The 23,779-nt window shown below is 38.7% G+C and overlaps 1 protein-coding gene across 1 annotated transcript; it reads left to right on the top strand.

The window, feature by feature from the left end:
• SLC30A5 (solute carrier family 30 member 5) lies at positions 1–23,610 on the top strand. Its single transcript, XM_031610153.2, has 16 exons — positions 1–227; positions 409–531; positions 2,070–2,136; positions 3,085–3,170; positions 4,489–4,576; positions 6,493–6,580; positions 7,785–7,861; positions 10,128–10,298; positions 11,883–12,171; positions 12,546–12,754; positions 14,353–14,510; positions 15,154–15,283; positions 16,472–16,697; positions 18,104–18,330; positions 19,595–19,723; positions 20,259–23,610. Exons 1-16 carry the CDS (start codon positions 154–156, stop codon positions 20,427–20,429), a joined length of 2,313 nt encoding a protein of 770 aa, XP_031466013.2. The 5' UTR covers positions 1–153; the 3' UTR covers positions 20,430–23,610.
• The last annotated feature ends 169 nt before the right edge of the window (positions 23,611–23,779 follow it).

The raw sequence follows: 23,779 nt of genomic DNA, 5'->3' as shown, positions 1-23,779 counted from the left end.
CCTGCGCCCTGGGCGTGCGCGTCGGTGCGCGGCCTGGCCTGGGCCGGCCTTGGCGCCCACTGAGGATGACGGCTCCGTGGCGCGGCGGCGGCCCCCCCTGAGCGCGCGTCCGGCCGCGGGCCTCTTCCCGCGCGTCCCTTCCTTCGCCGCGGCATGGAGGAAAAGTACAGCAGCCAGGCCCTGGCCGGCGGCGGCGTGCTGGGGCCCGTGGACGTGCCCAGCGCTCGGTAACGATTGGGGCGGGCGCTGCGCCGGGTGAGGGGGCCGCGGTGCGCCGGCTGCCTCCATCCCTGCTTCGCTGGGCGGTGGGAAGCGGGGCCTCCTCTCGGCGGGGCCGTGAGGGGCAGCGAGTGGGTGAGGAAAGCGGTGCCCGGTCGCCCCGAATGCCGATTTGCTCTGCTTTTACAGGTTAACTCGGTACGTTGTGCTGCTGTGCTTCGCCAAGTTTCTGAAAGCGGTGGGCCTCTTTGAATCCTACGATCTTCTGAAAGCGGTCCATCTCGTGCAGTTTATTTTCATAGTGAAGCTGGGGTGAGTGCGCCGCGGGTGAAGCCTTGTCTGTTGCAGCACTGCGCGCGTTGGCCGCAGAGTTGTGTGTTGGTGTGGAGATGATGGCCTCCACCGTATTGTTGTGGATCGGTCACGAAGGAAAAGACACTGCAGTGAAACCAGGAAATGCTGTGATTGTAGCAGTGTTGCTCTTTCTCTTCTGTGCTCAAAGTCATTTCAGAAATTGCAGAATGTTTCCTACTTTGGAATTGATGGTACTATGACAGTACTGAGTACAGGAAACTCAGATGTGTCTGAACTCCCTTAGAGTGTGGAAGACTAGTACTTGTTGTTAAAACCTGTATTCTTGTAATTCTTACGAGTTTAAACTGATATTCTTAACTGACTGAGAACTGTAGAAACTGATAGCAAATATACAGAATTTCAACCTTTGTTAGTATGCACTCTGCATGATCCCACTTTATGTTCAGCTGATACAATATGGAAGAGCATTTCTGTAATAAACTTGGCAGCACTAGAGCGTTTGGAACCTCATTTTTCCCTTATATTTCAATTTATTTATGTTTCTAGGCTTCTCAGTAGAGCGTTCCCAAAGACCATTGTCTTTTTTCTCCATCACTTACTCTTGATCACAATTGAGGAAGAAATACTGATATCTGACACAGCTTTGTATTCAGCCTTTGGGCATGTATCTAGCTAACAGAAGATCTGTTAGTAATACTGTAGTAAAATTTCTACTAAAAACTTCTTTGAGATCAGTTGTTTTGATTTTCGTAAACCACAGGTAGACATCTTCAAGCAGAGCACAGACAACAGGTCAAGGGGAGGGCTTGTCCTACTTTGCACTGCACTCGTGTTGCCTCACCCCCAGCACTGCATGTAGTTTTGGGTGCCATGATATAAGAAGGACATGAAACTATTAGAGAGCATCCAAAGGAAGTCTACAAAGAGAATGGTCTAGAGAAGTGGCTGAGGCCCCTGGGTGTGCTCAGCACAGAGCAGAGGAGCTGAGGGGAGGCCTGATGGCGGCTGCAGCTCCTGACAGGGAGCGGAGGGCAGCGCTGAGCTCTGCTCTGTGTGACAGCGACAGGGCCCGAGGGAACGGCATGGAGCTGCGCCAGGGGAGGGCAGCTGGGGGTTTGGAAAAGGCTCTTCATAAGGTAGGTGGACACCAGAACAGGCTGCACAGGGCAGTGGTCACAGCCCTGAGAGGCTGGAGCATGGACAGTGTTATCCGACGCAGGGTTTGAATTTTAGGTCATCATGAATGGAATAAGGAGTTGGATTCGATGACTCTTGTGGCTCCCTTCTAGCTCAGGACTTTGTACATGTAAAATTGACTGGAACCGAAGTCCACTTATCATCACGTTTTTACTAGTATCTGACACAAATAATGCATCAGGGAAAATGCAACGTGCAAAAGTGGCATTGTAGTGAAGAATATAAAGGAAACTTGTAAAGTAGTCTTGATGTGAGGAGACACCTAATTATTTAACACTGATCTGGATAAACAGCTCCTTGCTAATATATTAACAGAGAAAACTTTCTCCTTTTGACAGGTCTGCATTTTTTATGGTGTTATTTCAAAAACCATTTTCTTCTGGAAAAGTGGTAACCAAGCGTCAGGTGAGTTGACATGCAGTAATAACTCACATCTTTGTAGAGGTTCTTGACAACGTGGCTGTTAACAGAAATCACCCAGAAAGAGGAACAAAGGTTACTCCACTTGGCAGATGCCATTGCAATTTCTAGAAGTGTTTAACTGACTTAGTATCTCCTGCACTGTAAAACGCAATACACGTTTTAGCTTTTGTCAGCTCCTGCAGAAAGTATGTGAAAAGTCTGCTCTTTAGCAGGCACCTGCTTTGTGGACTAGGTTTTTGAAAATAGCTTAGTTTACACAGCTACCTGCAGCAGTTCCAAACAGCAATTTCCAGGTTGTCAGCCAGAAGTGCTCCAGTTGTGTGCCCCTACCTCATCAGTGCTCTTTGCATGATGTATGTTGTAATGGGAAGCCAGCCTAGCTGCTCTGAGCTACGCTGGGTTCCCAGTATCCCCAGAATTCAGAGCAGAGCTCAATTTGCAACTTTCTAATTTGTAAGAAATAACTTTTTTTTCCACTTGTTCTATATTCACAGGAATTTAATCCATCGGTAAATATTTGTAGAATTAAGATTTTAATCTCTTATCTTGGAAATTTTATTTGGTGCTATATGTGTTTATCATGCACAATAGATAACCTGTCAAAATGCTATTTTGTAAATAGCCTGGAATTTTTTCAGTGTCAGTGTAAAAGGGTTTTTAAAGAATTCTTTTGAAGATTGTATCAGAGAATCTAGTACTCTGTCAGAAAATAAATTTTCAAAAAATCTGGTTCATAATATGTGCAAGAAAACCTAAGCTGCCTGACAAAGTAGGTAGGAAGAAAATAATTATACTCCACATTTTGCAGAATTTGCAGAGCATATGTTTTCCTGCCTATTTCTACAGCTATTGTACTGAAGGAATGTTAATCTTGATTTGTTTCTTTTGAAACTTTGGAGAAAATAATAATAAAATACCTTTCTTTTGTAGTGGATCAAAATTTTTAAGCATGCTGTCGTGGGATGTATCATTTCACTCTTATGGTTTTTTGGCCTAACTCTTTGTGGACCACTGAGGTAAATATCCATTACTGTAAATTATATTTTGTCTTTTTGAACTCATTTCTGTGATCTTTGCCTTTGTTTTTCGCTTATATCTGTCAGACCATGGCTTATTTTTAAATGAACCTTTATACTTTTTCCTCTGAGTCTGTGTCACTTGGGAAAAACCACTGACAATTTTCTATACATCTTTTAATTTCCTTTATTCATTGTTGGACAAGATGCCATTGAAATTCTTCATAGTGCTGAAACTGCTGGTGAGAGATAGACAGAAGGAATGCTGACTGTGATTTTCATTGTTTTCTTCGTCTCACCAGTAAACTCATTAGTGTATATAACTGTTTGAAATCCACATCTTGACAGCTAGTGACAGTAGTTTGCATTGCTCTGCTGGGTGACTAGAATTCCTTTACCCATTTGTTTCGGGACAGTGTTTTAGTCTCATTCTGTGCCTCTGCTGTATTGGAACTGGGTAGCATTAGTGCATGTCTTCCAAGTAAAATCACTTATACTGTTTGTTAGCGTGTAGGAATAAGTAGCAATAAAAAATGACAAAAACAAAGATTAACAACTTAGAAAAACATCTTTACTTAAAGGGAAGCCTGAAGTTTTAAATTTTATGAATTTGAAGCTTTACTGTCTAAACATCAGAAAGCGTACCTAAGAAAAATAGGGTTTCTTTAAGAAATACTATGATGATTTTCTGAACACTGTCTCTTCCCAAGAAGAATCAGTAATATGGTCTCTAGTAGGTTGTATTGTTGAGCAAAGAGCAGCAGAGAAGGTTGGTAGATTTCACCTTTATGTCTTTCTTGTGTTCTGCCCTGCAGCTTGTTAGTCAGCTTTTGCTACCTGAAGGAGGGAGTGTGCAAGTCAGAAGTAAAGAGGTTCTGAGCTTGCATTAGCTATTGAATGATCATCACTTCAGTAAACAGGATGTCACGCAACGGAGCAGGACCTCTTTTTCTGGAAGCCAGAAACCAGAAACTTAGTTTTGGAGGAGATATTATAATGGGAGTAATATTTCCATCCTGAGCAAGTTCTTCTTGTACTACTTGAAGGAAATAACAATTTAATCAGTAAATGACAAATTTTGATCTGTTACTTGACTCTGGAAGCTGTTTTGTGATATGTTTAGCTGTCACCAGTTAGATACTTGCTGGTGAAGGCAAATAGATATACAGCTTTTGAGTTGTTTAAGCTTGCTGTTGAAGTAGCAAGATGAATCTCTGACCTTTGCTACTGAAATTTAGGTGAAATACATCATGCTCATGAAGCAGACATCTCCTAAGTGGACTAAAGTGTTTATTTAATTTTCTTTTCTTTTTAATAGAACACTGTTGCTGTTTGAACATAGTGATGTCGTTGTGCTGTCGCTCCTTAGCGTCTTGTTCACAAGCTCAGGTGGAGGACCAGCAAAGGTATTTATACATGGTGACTTTTTTGCCAGATGTAAAAAATACTTAAATGCTATAAATTATCACTTTACTCAGAACATACACAGTTCTAGACCTGTTTTTGTCATAACTGCATGGTTTTTTTTTCAGTTTTGTTAGTGGTGAAATTTGAAGTATACTGTCTGAAGTAAGAAATACAGCACTCAAGGGGGAGCAGTGGGTGAGACTGCTTGAGATCCGTGATAGCAATCAGAACTTTTTTGGGTGTGAAAGAGAATGTTGAGAATGATTTTTGCATTGCAGCATTCTTTGTAAAGGCATTTGGGGTTCAAGCAACCCCAATAAATGTCAAGGACATTTATGTATATAGTAGTCCTGGCCTTCAGGCACTGAAATCAGCATCACAGCTTTTAGATCCCTAACTGACCTATTCAACATCTGTAGCTTTTCATATGGTTTATTTTTCTGACAAAAAGTTTTGAGTGCTTTTGTTTCTGTATGAGCCTGTATGTACTGACTTTTTGGCCATTAATTGGAGCTCTATATTTAAGACATCTTTTGTCTGAGTTCCATTGCATGCAGTTTCACAGTGTATTCTCTAATTGTGCCCAACCCTAAATGAAGTGAGCTGATCTCAATGCCTTCCAGCCTTGGCCACCTGAATTTGAAAACAGTGATGACTGGAAGAAGATTATTTATGATGTTGTATACCTGAGAATGGAGTTTTTGCTGTATTAGAGAACGGCTGGCTTCAGTGCTGCCTCACACTGAGAATTTCACAATTTGTCTTGTAACTTCTGTTGGAGTCCCTTAATCATTTTTACTTAGAGCAGTGTAACAGCCCAGGTAACTACTTTGATGCCCCGCCCCCTGTCCCCTTCAAACTGACACTTTTAGGGCATTCAGCATGAAACTGTTCATCTAGAAGAAAAAATCTTTTTCTAACCACTGACTCTCTAGCAGTAGATGTAGTGCTTCAGAAAAGTTCTAAGACTACACTTGGTTGTTAAGGTGCATGTCTAAGAAGGTAGAAACAAAGGATTGATAACCTCATCCTCTGAATGTTTCAGCTTTATGGAGTGAATTGTGGTGAAAGGAAGTCACTTGGTTTCCCAAAACAGCAATGTGATATAGCTGTGTTTGACTTCAGAGGATGAATTGTAATAACTGTTTTTAGCTGTAGATATCAAGGTTTTGTCAAGATGATGGATACTAAAACTGCAGTTTTAAAAGTCAGGGTAGTGAAAGCTCAGGCAGCTGGGATTTTTTTTTTAATCGCAGGACTGTAGGGATTGGAATGGACCTCTAGAGAATAATCAAGTCCAACCCCTTGCTAAAGCAGGTTCCCTACAGTAGGTTGCACATGTAATCATTCAGATGTGTCTTGAATATCTCCAGAGAAGGAGACTCCACAACCCTCCTGGGCAGCCTATTCCAATGCACCATCACTCTTGCAGTAAAGAAATTCATAATTACTTTTGTCCCTACCTCATATAAGCGCTTGCAGAGCTCTACTTTCTTAGGGCCTTTGTGCAGGGCTGTAGCCTTTGCTTCTCATAAGACAAAATTCTACAGTCTTATCCAGTAGATCTTGTTTATAACTCGTTGATACTACAAAGTATTAAATCATCAGACTTAAGTAGGTGTACATTCTGTCTGGACGAGCTAGACTGTTAAGAAAGAAAGTTTGAAGTTTTCAAGATTCAGTCTTCTTGCTTGTAACAGTCATGATTTATCCTGAGTTATACAGCAAATCTGAAAACTAGAATAAATAACAGTTTTCCAGAGTTTTCCATGCAAGCCCAGAATACGGGTGAGTGTACCTATCATTTCTGTTTCCTGCTTTGGTGTAACAACTACGTAGCCAAGCTCTCTGCTATACCATAACATCTGTATATTCATTGACTGTACAAATATATTTACTATTCTTTTTTCTCCAGACGAGAGGTGCTGCATTTTTCATCATCGCTGTCATCTGCTTACTGCTTTTTGATAATGATGACCTCATGGCTAAAATAGCAGAACATCGTATCCTTCTTGCTTAGCGCAAGTGTTCATTACTAATGGAATTGAGAGAGTAGATTAAGTTAAATTAACTGTATTGCAAGTATTTATGTTCTTCTTGATAGAAGTCTTAGTTTGAGAATATTGTAGCGTAAGATTTTAGTTTCCTTATAGATACTGGTATTTGTCATCAAATTAATGCCATTGCTTGCTTTGTTGTTAAAATCTGTAGCTGTGTTCTGAATTCAGTAGTAACTAATGGCCACCTTCCCATTTGCACATATCAGACTACTGTGGGTTGTTACACATCTTTTAGATTAGCTTTCATTTTTTGGAAATTGTATACATAATGGCTGTAGCCCAACTGTGTGCAGTATATGGTTGGCAGTCCAGCTGGAAGTCTTTCTTGTATGACCAGAAAAGTGGTTTTTATGCTTTGTAAATACAATAGAAGTGTCAGTACCATTTCTAAGCTGAAAAATGATGTGAAGTAGCCTGCAGTTGTTCCAGAAATGGTGAAGTTTAAACTGCATGTGGAAGCTTACTAACATGCTTCCAAAGCCACTGAGTAGATAGGATATGATTTTAATGTAAGCTTCCAGCAGGTCTTCTCATCATTGTAAAGTGTGCTGGAAAAAGATGTCTAAGGATGGAAAGTAACAACATGGTCATATAGATGGTAACGACGTGAAAGTAAACTTTTTTGAGCAAGGGTGAAAACATGGAATTAAGAATGCCAGTGAGGTATTCAGAAATAGTACTGATCAGTCAACCAAATTTTAAGTAAATTCATTGTTCAGGTTCTTTAGAAGTAGTTTCCCCAAAGGCTTTGACTGGATTGCTTGTCAGTTGCTCTTAGTTTTCTAAAGTTTAAATGTTTATAAACTAAAAAAAAAAGTACAGATCATATTCTAGACACATCACTGTTTTAGTGTTTTTACTAAATTTCATTACTATTGAGTATATTTTTCTAAGTCTAGTTGACGAGATTAATGTAAACTCTGTTTTCTGACTGCTATGCAGTATTTAACAGTATCTGTGTTCTTGTGCTTTAAAATATTTATAATTATTTTCTGTGGAAAATGTTTTCATCTTTCCTGAATTTTAAGGATCTTTCGAACTTGTAATGCTCAGTTTGCTTACTTTTGTTTTCAGTGATCTTTTACTACCTATACATCTTTCACATTAAAAAAAAAATCAAGTGAAACACTTCCTTAATTTTATTTAGCCGAGGGACATCACGACAGTGCTCTTACACATGTTCTGTATACAGTCATTGCTTTCCTGGGTGTTGCTGATCACAAGGTAAATAACTTATCATGTTTTAGTACGTTAATATGTATTTGAGTTTTGTAGGTAAAAATTTCTGCTGCTCAGAATTCAAATTCAAAAAAGAGGGATCAACACTGCAGTCATAAATCAGAACTAAATCAGCCCTGTAAATTTTGCATCTTCATTAAGGGCAAGATTGGTTTCATCTGACCCACGCAAGGAGTGAACAAGAATGTAGAGCAAGCCAGTCCCTATAATATACTTGTATAGCTGGTAAGGACTTTCCTTAACACATACGTTGAAAAGTCCCATTAAAATTATCATAAAGCACTCCATTTAATCATTGTTTTGGATTTTGTAATGCATTGCATAAAAATACTTTTTACTCACTTTTCCAGTCTGTTTTGTTTCTGCTTTATCTTTTCCGAGCATTCTCCTTTAGACACTTGAATTTGAAGACACTTGTTCTGATACTTCTTATTTTGTTGTCCCACTGTAATGAGTGGGAACCATAAATCAGAATTTTACTGTTGCAGGTTTGACTAGGCTGAGTGAGTTGTATTATTAGCTTAGTCTTGTTGCTAAATTTGGTGCATTGATCAGTAAAATAGATGAAAAAAATCTAGAACAGCTGAGAAAGATTTAATGTCAGAATAGCTTTATGTTTGAGAGACTGGTTAACTGCAAAAATCAACTGTGTTCTAAGAGAGATGTTGTGTGTGGTGTATCTTAAAATTTGTTAATAGAAGAGTCTTGAAATATTGTGAAGAAATATGTTACAATGCATTTAAGAGAATGAAAAGGTTGTGGAAGTATTAGAACAAAGCCAAAGTGACATGACTCCTTTGAGACTGTATGCTTTCAGTGCTTTTATTTTTATAATGGAAGATGTGAATACATAATACATAATCATATATGCTGCATTATTGCTTTAATTAGAATAACAATTATAGCAGGCTTGTCCAACCAACAGCCCACAAGTAACACAGCTCAGTCCAGTATGCATTGTGATGCACTGACTAAACAGGGTTCTGTGCACAGCAAAAAATTGTTGTCCTTGCTCTCCATTTTGATTAAAAAAAAAAAAAAAACTGAATAGATTTCAGGATTGCAGAAAAAATATCAATTTTTGGTATATTTGCAACTCCCATGTTCAGTTGACATAAATACCTGCAAATTTTCATGTGGAATGTAAGAATTGCAATCGGATATTTGATTAAAAATTTGGTTGTTTCTTTACTAGACTCTTATAAGCCTTCTCTTAGCAGAGAGAAATAACCTTCCCCAACCAGTCATGCCTCATTCATTGCTTTTTGGCAGTATGCACATTTGTGAACTGCTCTACCAAAGATGAAGTACAGGAAGAGTAAAATTTAATCAAAAATCTGTGATGCACACTTGGAGTCCTCACTAAGAATTGCAGCCACTGCCACTGAACCAGGATGATGCATTATTTGCACAAAAACAACTCAGATACTCCACTACTTTTATGATTTTGTTGTTCTCTCTTTAACAAAAAAGATAAAAGACTAAAATAAGTTTTGTTACTTATTATGTGATATATTTTACAAGGGCTGCTTTGAAAGTAATGCCTCCTATTTTATTATTTTGGCCCACAACACCAGAGGGAGGTGCTGGTGATATGCCAGTGAAAGTTGAACTTTCCCATCAGTATTCCATTGCATTTTGCTGCCATGTGGCAAATGGCAGCAGCGGAGCAGTTTGGCAAAATAACATCATGCACAAAACTGTGTCATTGCATTCCTTCACTTGGAAAAAATGACACCCATTGACATTCACTGATGCTTGCTAAACATTTATGGAGATAAGTATCTGTAAATAGTGGATATAAGTACAGTGATGCTGAGGGTGGTGCATTTCAGCAGTGGCAGCAGTGACAGTGGGTCACTTCCACTGGTACAGATTTTTGTAAGTGTAGCAAACAGGCTTTCATCACTGGTGAAAACGCATAGCTAATGATGGTGACTATGTTGAAAAACAGTGTTTTGTGGTTGAAAATTTGCTCTATCAAATAGTGTTATTCTCTCTGAGTCTGTTGTTTCCATAGAAATAAATGGGAGGCATTAATTTTGTAGCAACCTATATATTTTGCATGTAGCCCAAGACAATTCCTCTTCACTTAATGTGACAAAGGCTAGTCAAAAGGCTAGAAATCCATGAATTAGATGAAATATAGTGTCTTTGCTCTCTGTTGATAAGGAAAGCAAATGAATTTGTTTGGAGTAAAGTATTAATTAGGCTCCTGAGAAGTACTGACAGGATCTCTCTTTGTTTCCAGGGAGGAGTACTGCTTCTGGTACTGGCGTTGTGTTGTAAGGTTGGTTTTCACATGGCTTCTCGAAAGCTTTCTGTTGATGTAGGTGGAGCCAAACGTCTTCAAGCTTTATCTCATCTGGTTTCTGTACTTCTGTTGTGCCCATGGGTCATTGTCCTCTCTCTGACAACAGAGGTAAGATAGGAAGCACATGTTAGAAAAAATAGATTGTTTTTTGTAATTCTTTTTCTTATGAAATCAACTTAAGAATGTTTTAAATGAAAGATTTACAACCACCAAAGTCGTCGTCTTTTTTTCTTTTTTTTTTTTTTTTTGAGAACTCTGTATGAAATAGTTCCTCTGTGTCTTAATGTAAGTACTTGTGTGATGACTTCATAGAATCATCATGGCCTGGGTTGAAAAGAAACACAGTGATTATCAAGTTCCAACCCCCCTGCTATGTGCAAGGTCACCAACCACCAGACCAGGCTGCCCAGAGCCACATCCAGCCTGGCCTTGAATACCTCCAGGGATGGGGCATCCACAACCTCTTTGGGCAACCTGTTCCAGTGCCTCACCACCTTCTGTGTGGAAAACTTCCTCCTAATATCTAACCTAAACCTCCCGTCTCAGTTTAAAACCATTCCCCTTTGTCCTATCACTATCAACCCATGTAAACAGCTGTTCCCCCTCCTGTTTGTATGCTCCCTTCAGGTATTGGAAGGCCACAATGAGGTTTCCCCAGAGCCTTCTCTTCTCCAAGCTACACAAGCCCAGTTCCCTCAACCTTTTCTCATAGGAGAGGAGGTGCTCTAGCCCTCTGATCATCTTACTGGCCCTTTTCTGGACCTGCTCCAAGAGCTCCACGTCCTTCCTGTGCTCGGGGCCCCAGGCCTGGACGCAGTACTGCAGATGTGGCCTCACAAGAGCTGAGTAGAGGGGGACAATCACCTTCCTCTCCCTTCTGGCCATCACTTTTTTAATGCAGCCCAGAACACAGCTGGCCTTCTGGGCTGCACTGCTGGCTCATGTCCAGTTTCTTATCCACCAGGACCCCCAAGTCCATCTCTGCAGGGCTGCTCTCAAGGAGATCTTCCCCCAGATTATATAAATATCTGGCATTGCGCTAGCCCAAGTGCAGCATTCTGCACTTGGCCTCATTATGTTCTCATATGAGCCCAATTCTCCAGCCTATCCAGGTCCCTCTGGATAGCTTTCCTTCCCTCCAGTCTATGGTTTGCTCCGCTCAGCTGGATGCAAACTTGCTGAGGGTGCACTTGGTGCCATCGTCTGTGTCATTGATAAAGATGTTGAACTTTATTTCCTCTTTTATGTGATAACATTATTTTATATTTCTAGCTTCAGATATAGCCTGGGTTCTTTTGCTAACATTATGCAAGGAATAATTACTATAAATGCGTGGCTTTCCCCTCTTCCCTACTCCGCACCCAGTAGTATATATTGTAATTTAAAAGGTATGTTCATCGTGCCCTCCTAATTAGGGATAATAGAATGATGCAAACACAGTATTTCACACAGCGTTGTCTTTAAGCATAGGAAAGCTTTAAATAAGATACAGGAATGCTTATTACCTACATTTGTCTTTCTACAGCTTGCATGTTTTATATGATTTTTGGTTTTACAGTTTTATATGATCAATTTGAAATACAAAAGAACTGATGGACTGCTGAAAGGACTTTTAATGAAAGTGGGTTGGATGAAAGTGGTATAATAGTGAATAATCCTCTTTGAAATGTGTTTTTGTTGTTGTTGTTGCAGAGCAAAGTTGAATCTTGGTCTTCTCTCATCATGCCTTTCATAACAGTCATCTTTTTTGTTGTGATTTTGGATTTCTATGTGGAGTCCATATGCTCTGTCAAGATGGAATCTTCCAAATGTGCTCGATATGGATCCTTTCTTATATTTGTTAGTGCGCTGCTTTTTGGCAACTTTTGGACACATCCAATAACAGATCAGCTTCGAGCTATGAACAAACCAGCACACCATGAGAGCACAGAACACGTTCTTTCTGGAGGAGTGGTAGTGAGTGCTGTTTTCTTCATTTTATGTACGTATTCATATTTCTCTTTTAAAAAATCTGTTATCCACATTACTCGGAAGCCAGTGAGAAAATAGCAGTATGCAAAATGCGTTTGAATGAGTTTGTGTGGATTCTTTTGGATAAAACGAGCATGCAACTTTGCACCCTCTTACTGTACAAAAAAAAAAAAACAAAACAAAAAATCAGTGCAGTGTATCTGTTGAAGAAGTAATTAATCTAATCTTACTTAGAAATGAAATGTAATGGTGAGCCTTAAGATGAAGTTGACAATCAGTTTGCTGCCTTGTAATTTCATGTTATCTATGACTATGATATAACAAATTCTTTATAAGCTTCACAGCTATTTTATAAAAATAAAAACTTCAATATTTTCCTTGCAGCGGCCAATATCTTGTCCTCCCCCTCCAGGAAGGGGCAGAAAGGCACCCTTATTGGCTATTCTCCTGAAGGCACTCCTCTATATAACTTCATGGGTGATGCAATACAGCAGAGTTCTCAGTCATTACCACGTTTTATTAAAGAGTCATTGAAACAGATCCTTGAGGAGTATGATTCTAGGCAGATCTTCTATTTCTTGTGCCTGAATCTGGTAAGTTTGCTTGTGTTTTTTTCAACTCAGTTATACAGTATGAAGAGTTACTCTTTAAATGATTCCTGTGATTGGTTGATTGGTTGTTTTGTTTTGTTTTTAATGGGTCCTTGTTACTGTAGTTTCATTAGATAGAATCTTAAAATAGAAGATTCTTATGCTAACCTTCCAGTAAGTGGCAAGTTACGTTGATTTGTTATCACAGTGGAGCACTGATTCTGTGTGTTTACCAGCAAGTAAATGTGTGTAAGAATAGTAGTGTCCTGTTCAAGACTGAGATATGTCATTGTTACCAGCAGATACGATGTAACTAATGAGGCCTTCATACCCAGGGATGGCAAAATAATTAGTGGGATTGAATAATGTAATTTTGGTGTAGACAGTTTTTAATAGTTTTTATTTCTAGCTCCCTTTCTTGAAGGGGGAAGGGTTGGGCAATAAGCAAGACTGATAATATTTGCAAAGATCTCTGCCAGTTATGCAAGAGAATAGGGGGTAAAAAATGAAGTATCCATTAAAACTTTTAAGGAATTGCATTATGAAATTTGAAAGATGAGAGAAGAATTATACAGGTAGACCAGTTCATAAAGAATAATAAAGGATAAGTATATCCTTCTGAACACTAACTTCTAATATTGAAACAGTCAGCTAATCAGAGAAGGTTTTTTGTTGATTTTTTTAATTCTTCTGTTTTGGAATCTGTAGGAGAACTGGTAGCAGTTAATTTGGTCGATTTCTAGAATATGTAAATGGTTACTTATTTCAGCCACTCAGATGCTCATACTTTATTCTTTACGTAAGGTCCTTAGGCTAGTCTGACATGAAGAGCAACTACCATCTTTAGATATTTATAACTTGTGAAGCAGGTGTTTGTAGATGTATGGGCCAGGATCACAGAATCCCAGAATGGCTGAGGTAGACAGGGACTGCTGGGTCCATCCAGTCCAAATGCTTCCCAAACAGGGACATTCAGAGCAATGTGCCCAGCTCTGTGTCCAAGCAGATTTTGAAGGTCTCCAAGAAGGAGATTGTACAGCCTCTGGGCATCTTGTGCCAGTGCTTAGCCACCAATACAGTTAAAAAGTGTTCCCTTGAATTTAGACAGAGTTATGAAAACTAATTTTTTTTCTAGTTCAATTAAATCTTTTTAATTTTTATTTTAATTGTTTACATTGGCTCTTGGAAATAATTCTCTAAGTAAATGCCATGAGTTTTCCACTTAACTGCATTAGTTAGACCTGTTTTGTTCATCCTGACATTTTTTTTGAGATAGTCTATGCAAAACATGAATAAACAGCATTGATTTTGATGTTCATGATAGGTAAGATTAAAGTAGTTATCTAATGACAATACATTTTTGTCTTCATATTAGTAATTTAAAATTCGAAGTGAAAATTCGGATTTATTTATTTACTCATTCATCTGTGGCTTTTGGAAGGGTTGGTTCCCTTGGAGAAAGAAAATGGTATGGAAATACTTTGAATAATATCTTTTGAAAACTGGGGAACATACCATGAAAAGGTTTTCCTGCTAACTGCCAAGACATTAAATTACAATTTAATCTTCCAGAAAAAACTTTAAACTCCTTTTCATTTCAGGCTTTCACTTTTGTGGAGCTTTTTTATGGAGTATGGACCAATAGCCTTGGTCTTATATCTGATGGATTTCACATGCTTTTTGATTGTTCTGCTTTAGTGATGGGGCTTTTTGCAGCTCTCATGACAAGATGGAAAGCAACCCGCATATTTTCCTATGGGTATGTATATTAACTCCATTAAAGACAATCTGAAAATTATTCTACTTGCTTATTTTCAAAATGTCCCACTGTAAAGATATGTTCAGGATGCTTTTAATCGTGCATGCTTCTTTGGTTCTTTTGCTGTGTCTTGTCTGTATCCATGTGTCTGCGTCTCGTCTCTATTGCATTTCTGTTCATGCCTGTTACCGTATTCCATTCGTGTTCATTCACTGTTACCCAGCTAAAAAGTGTGTGAGAAACGTTCACTGTAAATATTATACAGAAACACTCTCACTGTATGTATGTACAGCATATACATATATGTTCTAACAGTATATTGAAAATCATTGCTCATGTGGGGATTTCATGTGCGCTAATGTAATTACAAGTTGCTGAGTCTGAAACTCTACATGTGTAGTATATATTAAAAAATACTTGTGTTATTAAGATTTTGTGCTCTTGATCTGTGAACAGTTGCAAGCTAGCCACCTAGTGGTAAAAAATAAATAGCCCAGACATTAAGGTATGATTTCACAAGAGGGAGGAAGAAAAAAATGTATCAAAGTTGTATTAAATGTGTTACAATTTACTATATTATAACTTTAAAATTTGTGCGGGATACTCATTCATTGCTTTCAAAAGTTCTGATATTGTCTTTCAGATACGGACGTGTAGAGATTCTCTCCGGTTTTATTAATGGCCTCTTTCTGATGGTAATTGCTTTCTTTGTTTTCATGGAATCGGTGGCCAGACTGGTAGACCCTCCAGACATAGACACAAATATGCTAACTGTAAGTTTTATTGTTACATATGAAAGCTGTTTTGCAGTTAATTGTTTGTTGATTCTGATCTTTAAAAAAGAAAAGAAAGGAGAGGCTGAAGTTGCATGCTTAAGAGATCTGAACTGTGTCTTGGCTCTTCAATGGATAATTACAATTTTAAAATCCAAACCACAAGTAATTTTAAATACGAAAATATACAGGATTGAATATAATTTAATTATTAAAGTTGTTTTCAATTTTTTTCAAAGATGTTAAAACTCTGATATTTTTAAATGGTTGTATTTCAACAACAACCAAAAAATACTAAGAAAGTAATCTGTACAAGACAAAACTTGGCTCTGCTATTGTGTATACCAGTGTCAATTACTACAAAAAATCTTGTATTTTTCTCTGAGAAATGTTAAAAGTTAATCAGGATTTGTAATGTGATAATGATTGTCTTGCTATGGCATAGGTAATTATGAAGCTGTTGAGTAGTTAAGATAACAGTGCCTGTGTCTCCCTACCTTCCATGCCCTCTCCAGGGGCTCCCTCATTAAGTTTTCAGGCTTTCCTTACTTTCTTCTAAACTCTTATCATTTATTTCATTCAAACCAAATTTTTAAATTATAGAATTCTGAGAGTCTAAGCCTCCATTTATCATTCTTGTAGTTTCATTTGTGTTATTCTCCCTGATACACTTGAATTTGTGCTCTCTTCTAGCCATTTTGTTAATAAAGATTTTTATGTAGGTAAACTTAGATATGCGCATTGCTGGATTTAAGGCCTAACTTAACTTAAGGCCTGATGGCCCCTGAGCAGTATTTGCTTAATTTGTGTATTAGGTAAAATTACTCTACTGCAGATCACAAGTTTTTCAAGAGAAGAGTAGAAGAATAGGTAGAGATAGAAAAATCACAACCAAAAAACCAGTAGTTGTTGTCTTCAGTTAACTGCAATTTTAGATGTGTATATATGTCTTAAATAGATTTATATACTTTTTTTTTCCTGCCAATGAATAATAGCAACACAGAGCTTGTAGCCAAAGCACTTTCTCTTTCTAGAAGTAAATAAGAACAATAATCTCCTTGAAACTTAAGTTGCCACCCACCTTCTCATGATATGTGGGTATTGGGTGTTGCATTTTGGTGTCAGTTGTTGAGTGGGATTTGGGGTTGGATTATGTAGTGACATCAAACACTTCTCTCCCTCTTACAGCCAGTCTCTGTTGGAGGGTTGATTGTAAACCTGGTTGGTATCTGTGCCTTTAGCCATGCACACTCCCATGGGGCTTCTCGTGGAGGCTGTCATTCACATGAGCACAGCCATTCTTACCATGGACACAGCCACAGCCATGGACATGGCCATTCCCACAATGACCATGGGCACAGCCATGGACATTCCCATGTGTCTTCAGGAGGAGGCATGAATACCAACATGAGAGGCAAGTATGGATTGTTGAATCATAAATGACATATCTGGTCTACAGCAAGTGATGTTTTTCAGATTAAACCCCAGTACTATGTATTGTTCTTGAAATCTCTTTCCAGAAATGATCTGGCAATCAAGTAACACTGTATACATTTATTTCAAAGTGTTTATTCATAAGTGAGTTTAACTTAAATAATATAACTTGAATTATTTTTTCATATGGCTTTCTGAGATGTGGATGATACCCAAGGACCAATACAAAAAATTAATCTACAGTCTTTGTTAACATTAATAACCTTAGTTATTATAAACCTTACTGAAAAAAAATGCAGTTATCATTTCTAAGTTCCATCTCAAAATGCAAGTAGAATGTCTCTGTCTATAAAGCTATGGCCATACTTCTAGGTATGTTACAGCTGGTTGTAAAAGCCCTGGGGGAAGTGATAAAGAAGCAGAAGAACAAATGTAGACCAGCAATCTGGGATATGAAGCAATATGCTTCTATTTGTGATTCAGAAGATAAGATAGTAAAGAGGAAATTTTCTTTTCCAAATCTAAAATTGGAAGCTGAGCAGGGAGATATACATAAAATTTTAGAACAGCTACTTCTTAGACTCTTCTTTTCTACCAGTTAGAAAGCAGTTCTTTACCAACTGCATCACTTATACAAAAGTCAATAGAATGACCTTTTGTGTAAGCTTGTCAGAGCATACACAAGCATTTTAGCTAAGACTCTCCTATTTCATAGGTTATTTTACATCAGTCATTAATTAAGTTGACTCTTCTGTTTTCAGGCATTATATTGTAATGTCTGCGCATCTCTAAAACTGTTCAGCATTCTTTTAAATCCTGGCAGTTAGTAAGTACTAGTCTTACAAATGATTAGAGATTAATTTTTCCATACTGTGTCTGACTTTACACTGGGAATGATGCCAGCCATTAAAGCGATATAAAGAGTTATTCATAGAGTATGTAGACAGTCTTCTTAAAACTTTGAGCAGAGTTAGCCTACAGAAAAACAAATGATAGATATGATAGATTAGTACCTGTCAGTACGAGCAGGCCAGTGTATTCACAGTGATCTTTTCCTATTCTGTTGAAGATCAGTAAGCACTGATCCTTCTCAAGGGAGTATGTATTATGCTAGTTCCACTAACAAAATAAGACTGTATTTGTATGTGGCTTAATCTGTAAATGTCTGCCTAGATTGTTGTAAAGTACAGTGAAAATGCTTTTTCTTCCCTACATTGATTTCTAATTAAATACTAGTTAAACAAAATGTTTCATTTTTTTACAGCAGGTTAGGCAGGTGGCCTGAGGAAGGCTAATGTCATAAAAGTGAATGTGTTGCTAATGAACATCTATGTACATCTTAAGCAGAAATGTTCCTCTTAATCACTCAGTGTGTTTTGTTCTTAGGTGTGTTCCTGCACGTGCTAGCAGACACTCTTGGCAGTGTGGGTGTTATAGTGTCTACCACATTTATTCAGCAATTTGGATGGCTGATAGCTGATCCCCTCTGCTCTCTTTTTATTGCTACATTGATTTTTCTCAGTGTTATCCCACTACTGAAAGATGCCTGTCAAGTGCTTTTGTTGAGGATACCTCCAGAACAGGAGAAAGATCTGCATGCTGCTTTAGAAAAGGTCAGAACTCCCTTCTATCCCAGTTTTTTTATGCTGTTGTACTGTAGGCAGCATCTCTCTAGGCCACTTGGATCAGCTGTCCCTGCTGTGTTTCTTCCCAGTTTCTGGTCCATGCATAGCAGACTTGCTGGATTGAATCAGGACTGAAAAAAGAGGAACTCTTGACAACCATAGAATCAGAGAGTGGCTTGGGTTGGAAGGAACCTCAGAGATCACCTACTTGCAAGAATCATAGAATCATAGAATCACAGAATTACTCAGGTTGGAAGGGACCTCAAGGATCATCAAGTCCAACCACAGCCTAACTACAGTACCCTAACTCTTAACAATCCTCTGCTAAATCATATCTCGGAGCACCACATCCAAACGGCTCTTAAACACATCCAGGGACAGTGACTCAACCACCTCCCTGGGAGCTTATTCCAGTGCTTAACCACCCTTTCTGTAAAGAAGATTTTCCTAATGTCCAACCTAAACTTACGTTGGTGCAACTTGAAGCCATTTCCCCTCATCTTGTCACCTGTCACCAGTGAGAAGAGACCTACCCTGCTCTCACTGTAAGCACCTTTCAGGTACTGGAAGAGAGCAATAAGGTCTCCCCTCAGCCCCATACTAAACAGCCCCAGCTCCCTCAGCCTCTCTGAGGGCTGCTTTTCCAAGCCTTTCACTAGCCTCGTTGCCCTTCTCTGGACCTGCTCCAGTACCTCCATGTCAGATCAAAAGCTAGAGCAGGTTGCCCAGAATCTACAACCTGTGTTCAACAGCCAAAACACCAGTGTGTTATCAACACTGTTTTAACTACAAATCCAAAACAGAATATCATCCAGGCTGCCATGTCCCCAGCAGGCCCAGTGCAAAGATCAATTTCTAAAAATGGTGAATTATGGAAATATGTTTCTGAAAAATGTATAGCTGTAGTAACTGTACAGCTCCCTGTCCTGGGTAGCAATGTAACAGATACTCTATAAGTGACTTAAAGCCCAGACCAAAGTTGGTCTGTCCATAGATGTTACTGAGACTCCAACAGTTTTGTTTTTTAACTCATCTCTTTTCACATTGCCCTGAGCTCAGTTTTCCTTTGACATGTAACAGCTAGTATTTGACAGTAGCGTGGTGGCCTCTAGGTGCTATTTTATTTCTCTGTGACTAAGCTGGAAATGCAGCTTTGTTTCCCTGTGGAATATTTGTTATCAATGTGCATGTACATGTGCAAGTTTAAAATGTGTTTTTGAAAATAATCATTGCTAATGTAAATTCTTTACAGATTCAGAAAATAGATGGAGTCATATCCTACAGAGATCCTCATTTTTGGTGTCATTCTGCAAGTGTTGTGGCAGGTACAATACATGTGCAAGTGGTATCAGATGTAATGGAGCAGAGAATTGTACAGCAGGTAAGGTGCAAAGTTTTTAAGCTTTTTTTTCACATTGTTTCTTACTCTGTTATCCTGTTTTTGTAAGCTGTTATTTAATGCTTCAGAGCTGGCCTCTAATGCTGTAAGTGCCTTGGTCTGCTGTCATAGAAGTGTTGTTTGCCAAAACTTGTTCCAAAATAAACAAGAAAAAAAAGAGTTGAGGGAAACATGGATAGTAGAATTATATCTGCTGTAAGAAAGGGAGGAGGAGGTTTGTTCCGTGTTTCAAAACAGGCAAATCTAGATGCTAACATGGGTTTGTTACTGACTTTATAATAATCTGTCAACCTTGGGTGCTTTTTTCTCAAATACCTCCTAAGGTTGTTCATTTCTTTATACGATGTGCTGAAAATTTGCAGAAATTGCAGAGCCATCCTGTATGAAGTTATCTTCACTCTGCCAGAAAATTGAAATTCTTTATGATAGTATTTTTTTAATTTGCAATATTTCAGAGTGAGAATTGAGTAAGTTATTGTGATATGCTTATAAAGTGTAATATTAATGTTGTATTCAGGTTACAGCAATTCTGAAAGATGCTGGAGTAAACAACCTAACTGTCCAAGTGGAGAAGGAAGCTTATTTTCAACACATGTCCGGCCTCAGTACAGGATTTCAGGATGTACTTGCAATGACTCAACATCTAGAATCCATGAAATATTACAAAGATGGGACTTACATAATGTGACAAAAATTATTTCAGCCAAGGGGCAGATGGTAAATCTGTAGGATTCCATGTCTGTATTATTTTTGTCTGGGGATATTGCACATACATGTACAGAAAAAAATGTACTATAGTCTTGATTTTTTTTAAGCATTGTAGCTGTATTAAGATTGAATCAAGATGCTTTTGTAAAGGAAATAAGGACTATAATATTTGCTGTATATGTGAAAATAATGGAAATCCTAAGTACTGTATGTTGTGTGGTGTTCATTAAACAGAAATCACTGGTGGATGAACACATACATATTCCATATGTTCTCTTAAGCATGGGACATCATGTTTATAAATTTAGTTTAGCAGTAAGAAATTGAAATAGTTTATATTGGGCTACAAACAAAATCAACTGAATAATATTTTTCTTTCTTCCAGTAGTAGTTTGAAAACTGAATAAAAATATTCATACGTTTATTATGGGGAGTAAAAATTAAGCTGAACTCAAAGACGAGTTTTTTGCAGAGTTTGTTAGATAATAAATACACAGTTTTTATATTATGTCTCCGTATCTAGTACTGATTTATAACCTTTATAAACTGCATCAGAGCAAATAGATGCTACCATTTTAAATTTATATCAAGTTACTTCTTAAGGGGATAAATCCACACTAACAGTGAGAAACTGGGAAAAAAAATGCAGACATTTTCTTTTGTTTGCCAAAAGGACTAAGAATCAAAAAGCCTCTAAAAAAAGATTTACTTCTTTGTAAGTAATACCTGCAAACACAGTAGTTAGTAGCTTAAAGTAATGAATTGGGGAGCATGCTAATAATCAGCAAATCTTGACTACTGCAAGATGGATTATTTTGTCATCTGCTTGATTTTTATCATATGGAAGAAATAAGTTGGATGGACTTCATATTCTCATATTCTTTGTGATAATTAACTATTCTTGAGCTTTTGGCTGTGCCAAAATCTATTTTACAGTGGCAGTTAATAGATTAGGGAAAGCAGCTGAGTGAGCTGGCAGGTGAAATCTTCTCTGCTTGTGACTCAGTCATTGCGAAAATGCTATTCAATTGCTTTATCTTCATTGAATTTTGTTCAAGATACGCTGTGGTGATTGAATATCTAGTCAATTTTGACTATATATATAGTCAATCAATAACTATTTGACTAGAATAGCTAATCAAAAGGGAAAGCCTTCCATTCTAGATAAGTAATAAAGGCATAATTGAGCTATTGGATTTAAATATATATATAAATTGAAAATTTAACTGTAATATAAAACAGCTGCAGGTGCACGTTAGCAAATTGCACTGATTATATTACCCAAGGAAGTAGTCTAGGTTTAGAATGCCACACTGTAGTAGTCTGGGATTTGGCAAGCTATTGAACAAACTGTAAATTAAGAGTCACTGATAGGAAAGAAGGATGTACTTAAGAAAGAATAAATGCATTTTGGGTTCTTGGAGAAGACAAATGTCTCTTTAGGGAAAACCTGTTTGCAGCATTCACAATATACGTCTTCAGAGGCAGTTACCTTTCCATTTTCCTTTACCACCTTCTCTTGCCTGAAAGTCCTTAAATATTCTCCCTGAAATTCAGGAGCCAATTCAGTTGTTAGCAAGAGTGAGTATGTATTTCATAATTCTGTGTATCACAGCAGTCCTATATTGTGATGCTGCTTTCTTGTTCTAGGTACTTATGTGTTGTAAGAGACTTAATTCTTGATGTTATTGAAATCAGGTAAAGTGTTTTAAACTTACTGTATCAGATCAGCCATTGCAGCAGTGCAGTCTGAAATATCCCTGAACAGTTCTGCTTGGGATCAGACTGTATGTAGAAACTGAGATGTTTCTCTTCTAACAGTTAAAGTTGGCATTCTGTTTTGTCCTGCTGGTGCTGTATTTGTCTCATACTGCAGGTATTGTTTTGAGTTGAAAGACTGTGGTCAGAAAGCATCTAAGAGTTGCTTTTATACTGGTTTGTGTAGTGAATGTTGATCATCCTGAAGTCCCTTATTTCCCAGGACAGTACTGCAGAACCAGCAGAATTCTCAAAATTTGATCTCAGCTTCTTCAATTGCATGCCTTTTGCAGTGGTTTTCTCACCTTCTCTCCTCTGCAAGGCTCATGGCAATTCAGTAACTGTGCTGCACTTACAGTTGTTTCAGAAGCATAGCAAATGGTTTCTGGTTTTGAGAACCATTTTCAAGCAAAAAGCTTCAGTTAAATGTACCACTCGCATTGAAGTGATTGCAGTGGCATTGACAGCATTTTACCAAACTGAGCAGTACTCCAGTCTCAGCAGATGAAAAGAGTGAGTTTGTTGTTTTGATTTTTGGTTGGTTTTATGCTGTTGTTTTGTGTTGGGTTTTACATGCAAGTTAGCTTAGCCTAATTGAAAAAGCCTTATTGGTTGTCATGGCTCTCACTAAGCAAATGCTGATTTCCTGCTTCAGCTGTTCATACTGGGACACAACCAGTGTGAGTTCACAGGATACTTTTGCCTTGGAGAAGGCCAATACTCAACACTGACTTACTGCAGGTGGGTGAGGAACAGCAGTTTCTAGCAAAGCACCCGCTGGAGTTATCCACCCTGGACTACGATATGGTTCACTTCCTCCATCCGTGGCTGCTGCTGCTTTCTGCTTGGCTCTAACACTCGCTAATAGAGGCACCTGGGTAAGCGCTCTCCACACCGCCCCGAGTGTGGGGTCGGTGTATCTGTGCACCAGTTTCAAACACCGCTCTGTGACAACTGCACGTCTGCGTCTTCCCACTCCTGCATCTTAGTATCAAAGAGGAGGAATGTTTGTCCAGGGCTGATGGGCGGGGCAACGTGGTCGGTCTTTGTTCGCTCCCCCACTTCCCTGCCGGGTGGCTTGTTTGTTTTCATGTTTCCTCACGCAGGCGGGGAATTTGCACGGGTGTGATTGGGGGTTAGCGAGTGCACAGCGGCCAATGAGATTCGCCAGTGCGAGTGACGTGGATGGAAATCACCAGAAGGCGCCGAGGGGGGGTACGGAGGAAAACTGCTTGCTTCGGCCCGCACCGCCGCCAGGAGGCAGAATAGGACCCCCTAGTAACAACCGGATCATGCGCAGAGTACACCACAATAGGGCATAAAAGGACCGCGTGCTAACCCAAACCTCGCGGCAGTTGGTGGAACGCAGAGTCCCCTGTCGCCCAGCGCTGCATTGCCTCTTTGTTCTTTATTCATTATAATTAATAAATTTAATAATTGGCTTCTTGACGTTTGGTCTATTATTCAATTGATAACATTAGCATGGTGTTTTCTCCCCTTGGCCCGTACCAGGGGGACAAGGTGGCACTCCTGTGTTACTAAGGAGACTACGACTGGAAAGTCAAAGAATGC

Source organism: Phasianus colchicus, chromosome Z, assembly GCF_987193195.1.
Source record: "Phasianus colchicus chromosome Z, bPhaCol1.hap1.1, whole genome shotgun sequence".
In the NCBI taxonomy this organism is placed as follows: Eukaryota; Metazoa; Chordata; class Aves; order Galliformes; family Phasianidae; genus Phasianus; species Phasianus colchicus.
The sequence above is the reverse complement of the archived record's forward strand: the minus strand, read 5'-3'. Positions and strand labels throughout refer to the sequence as shown.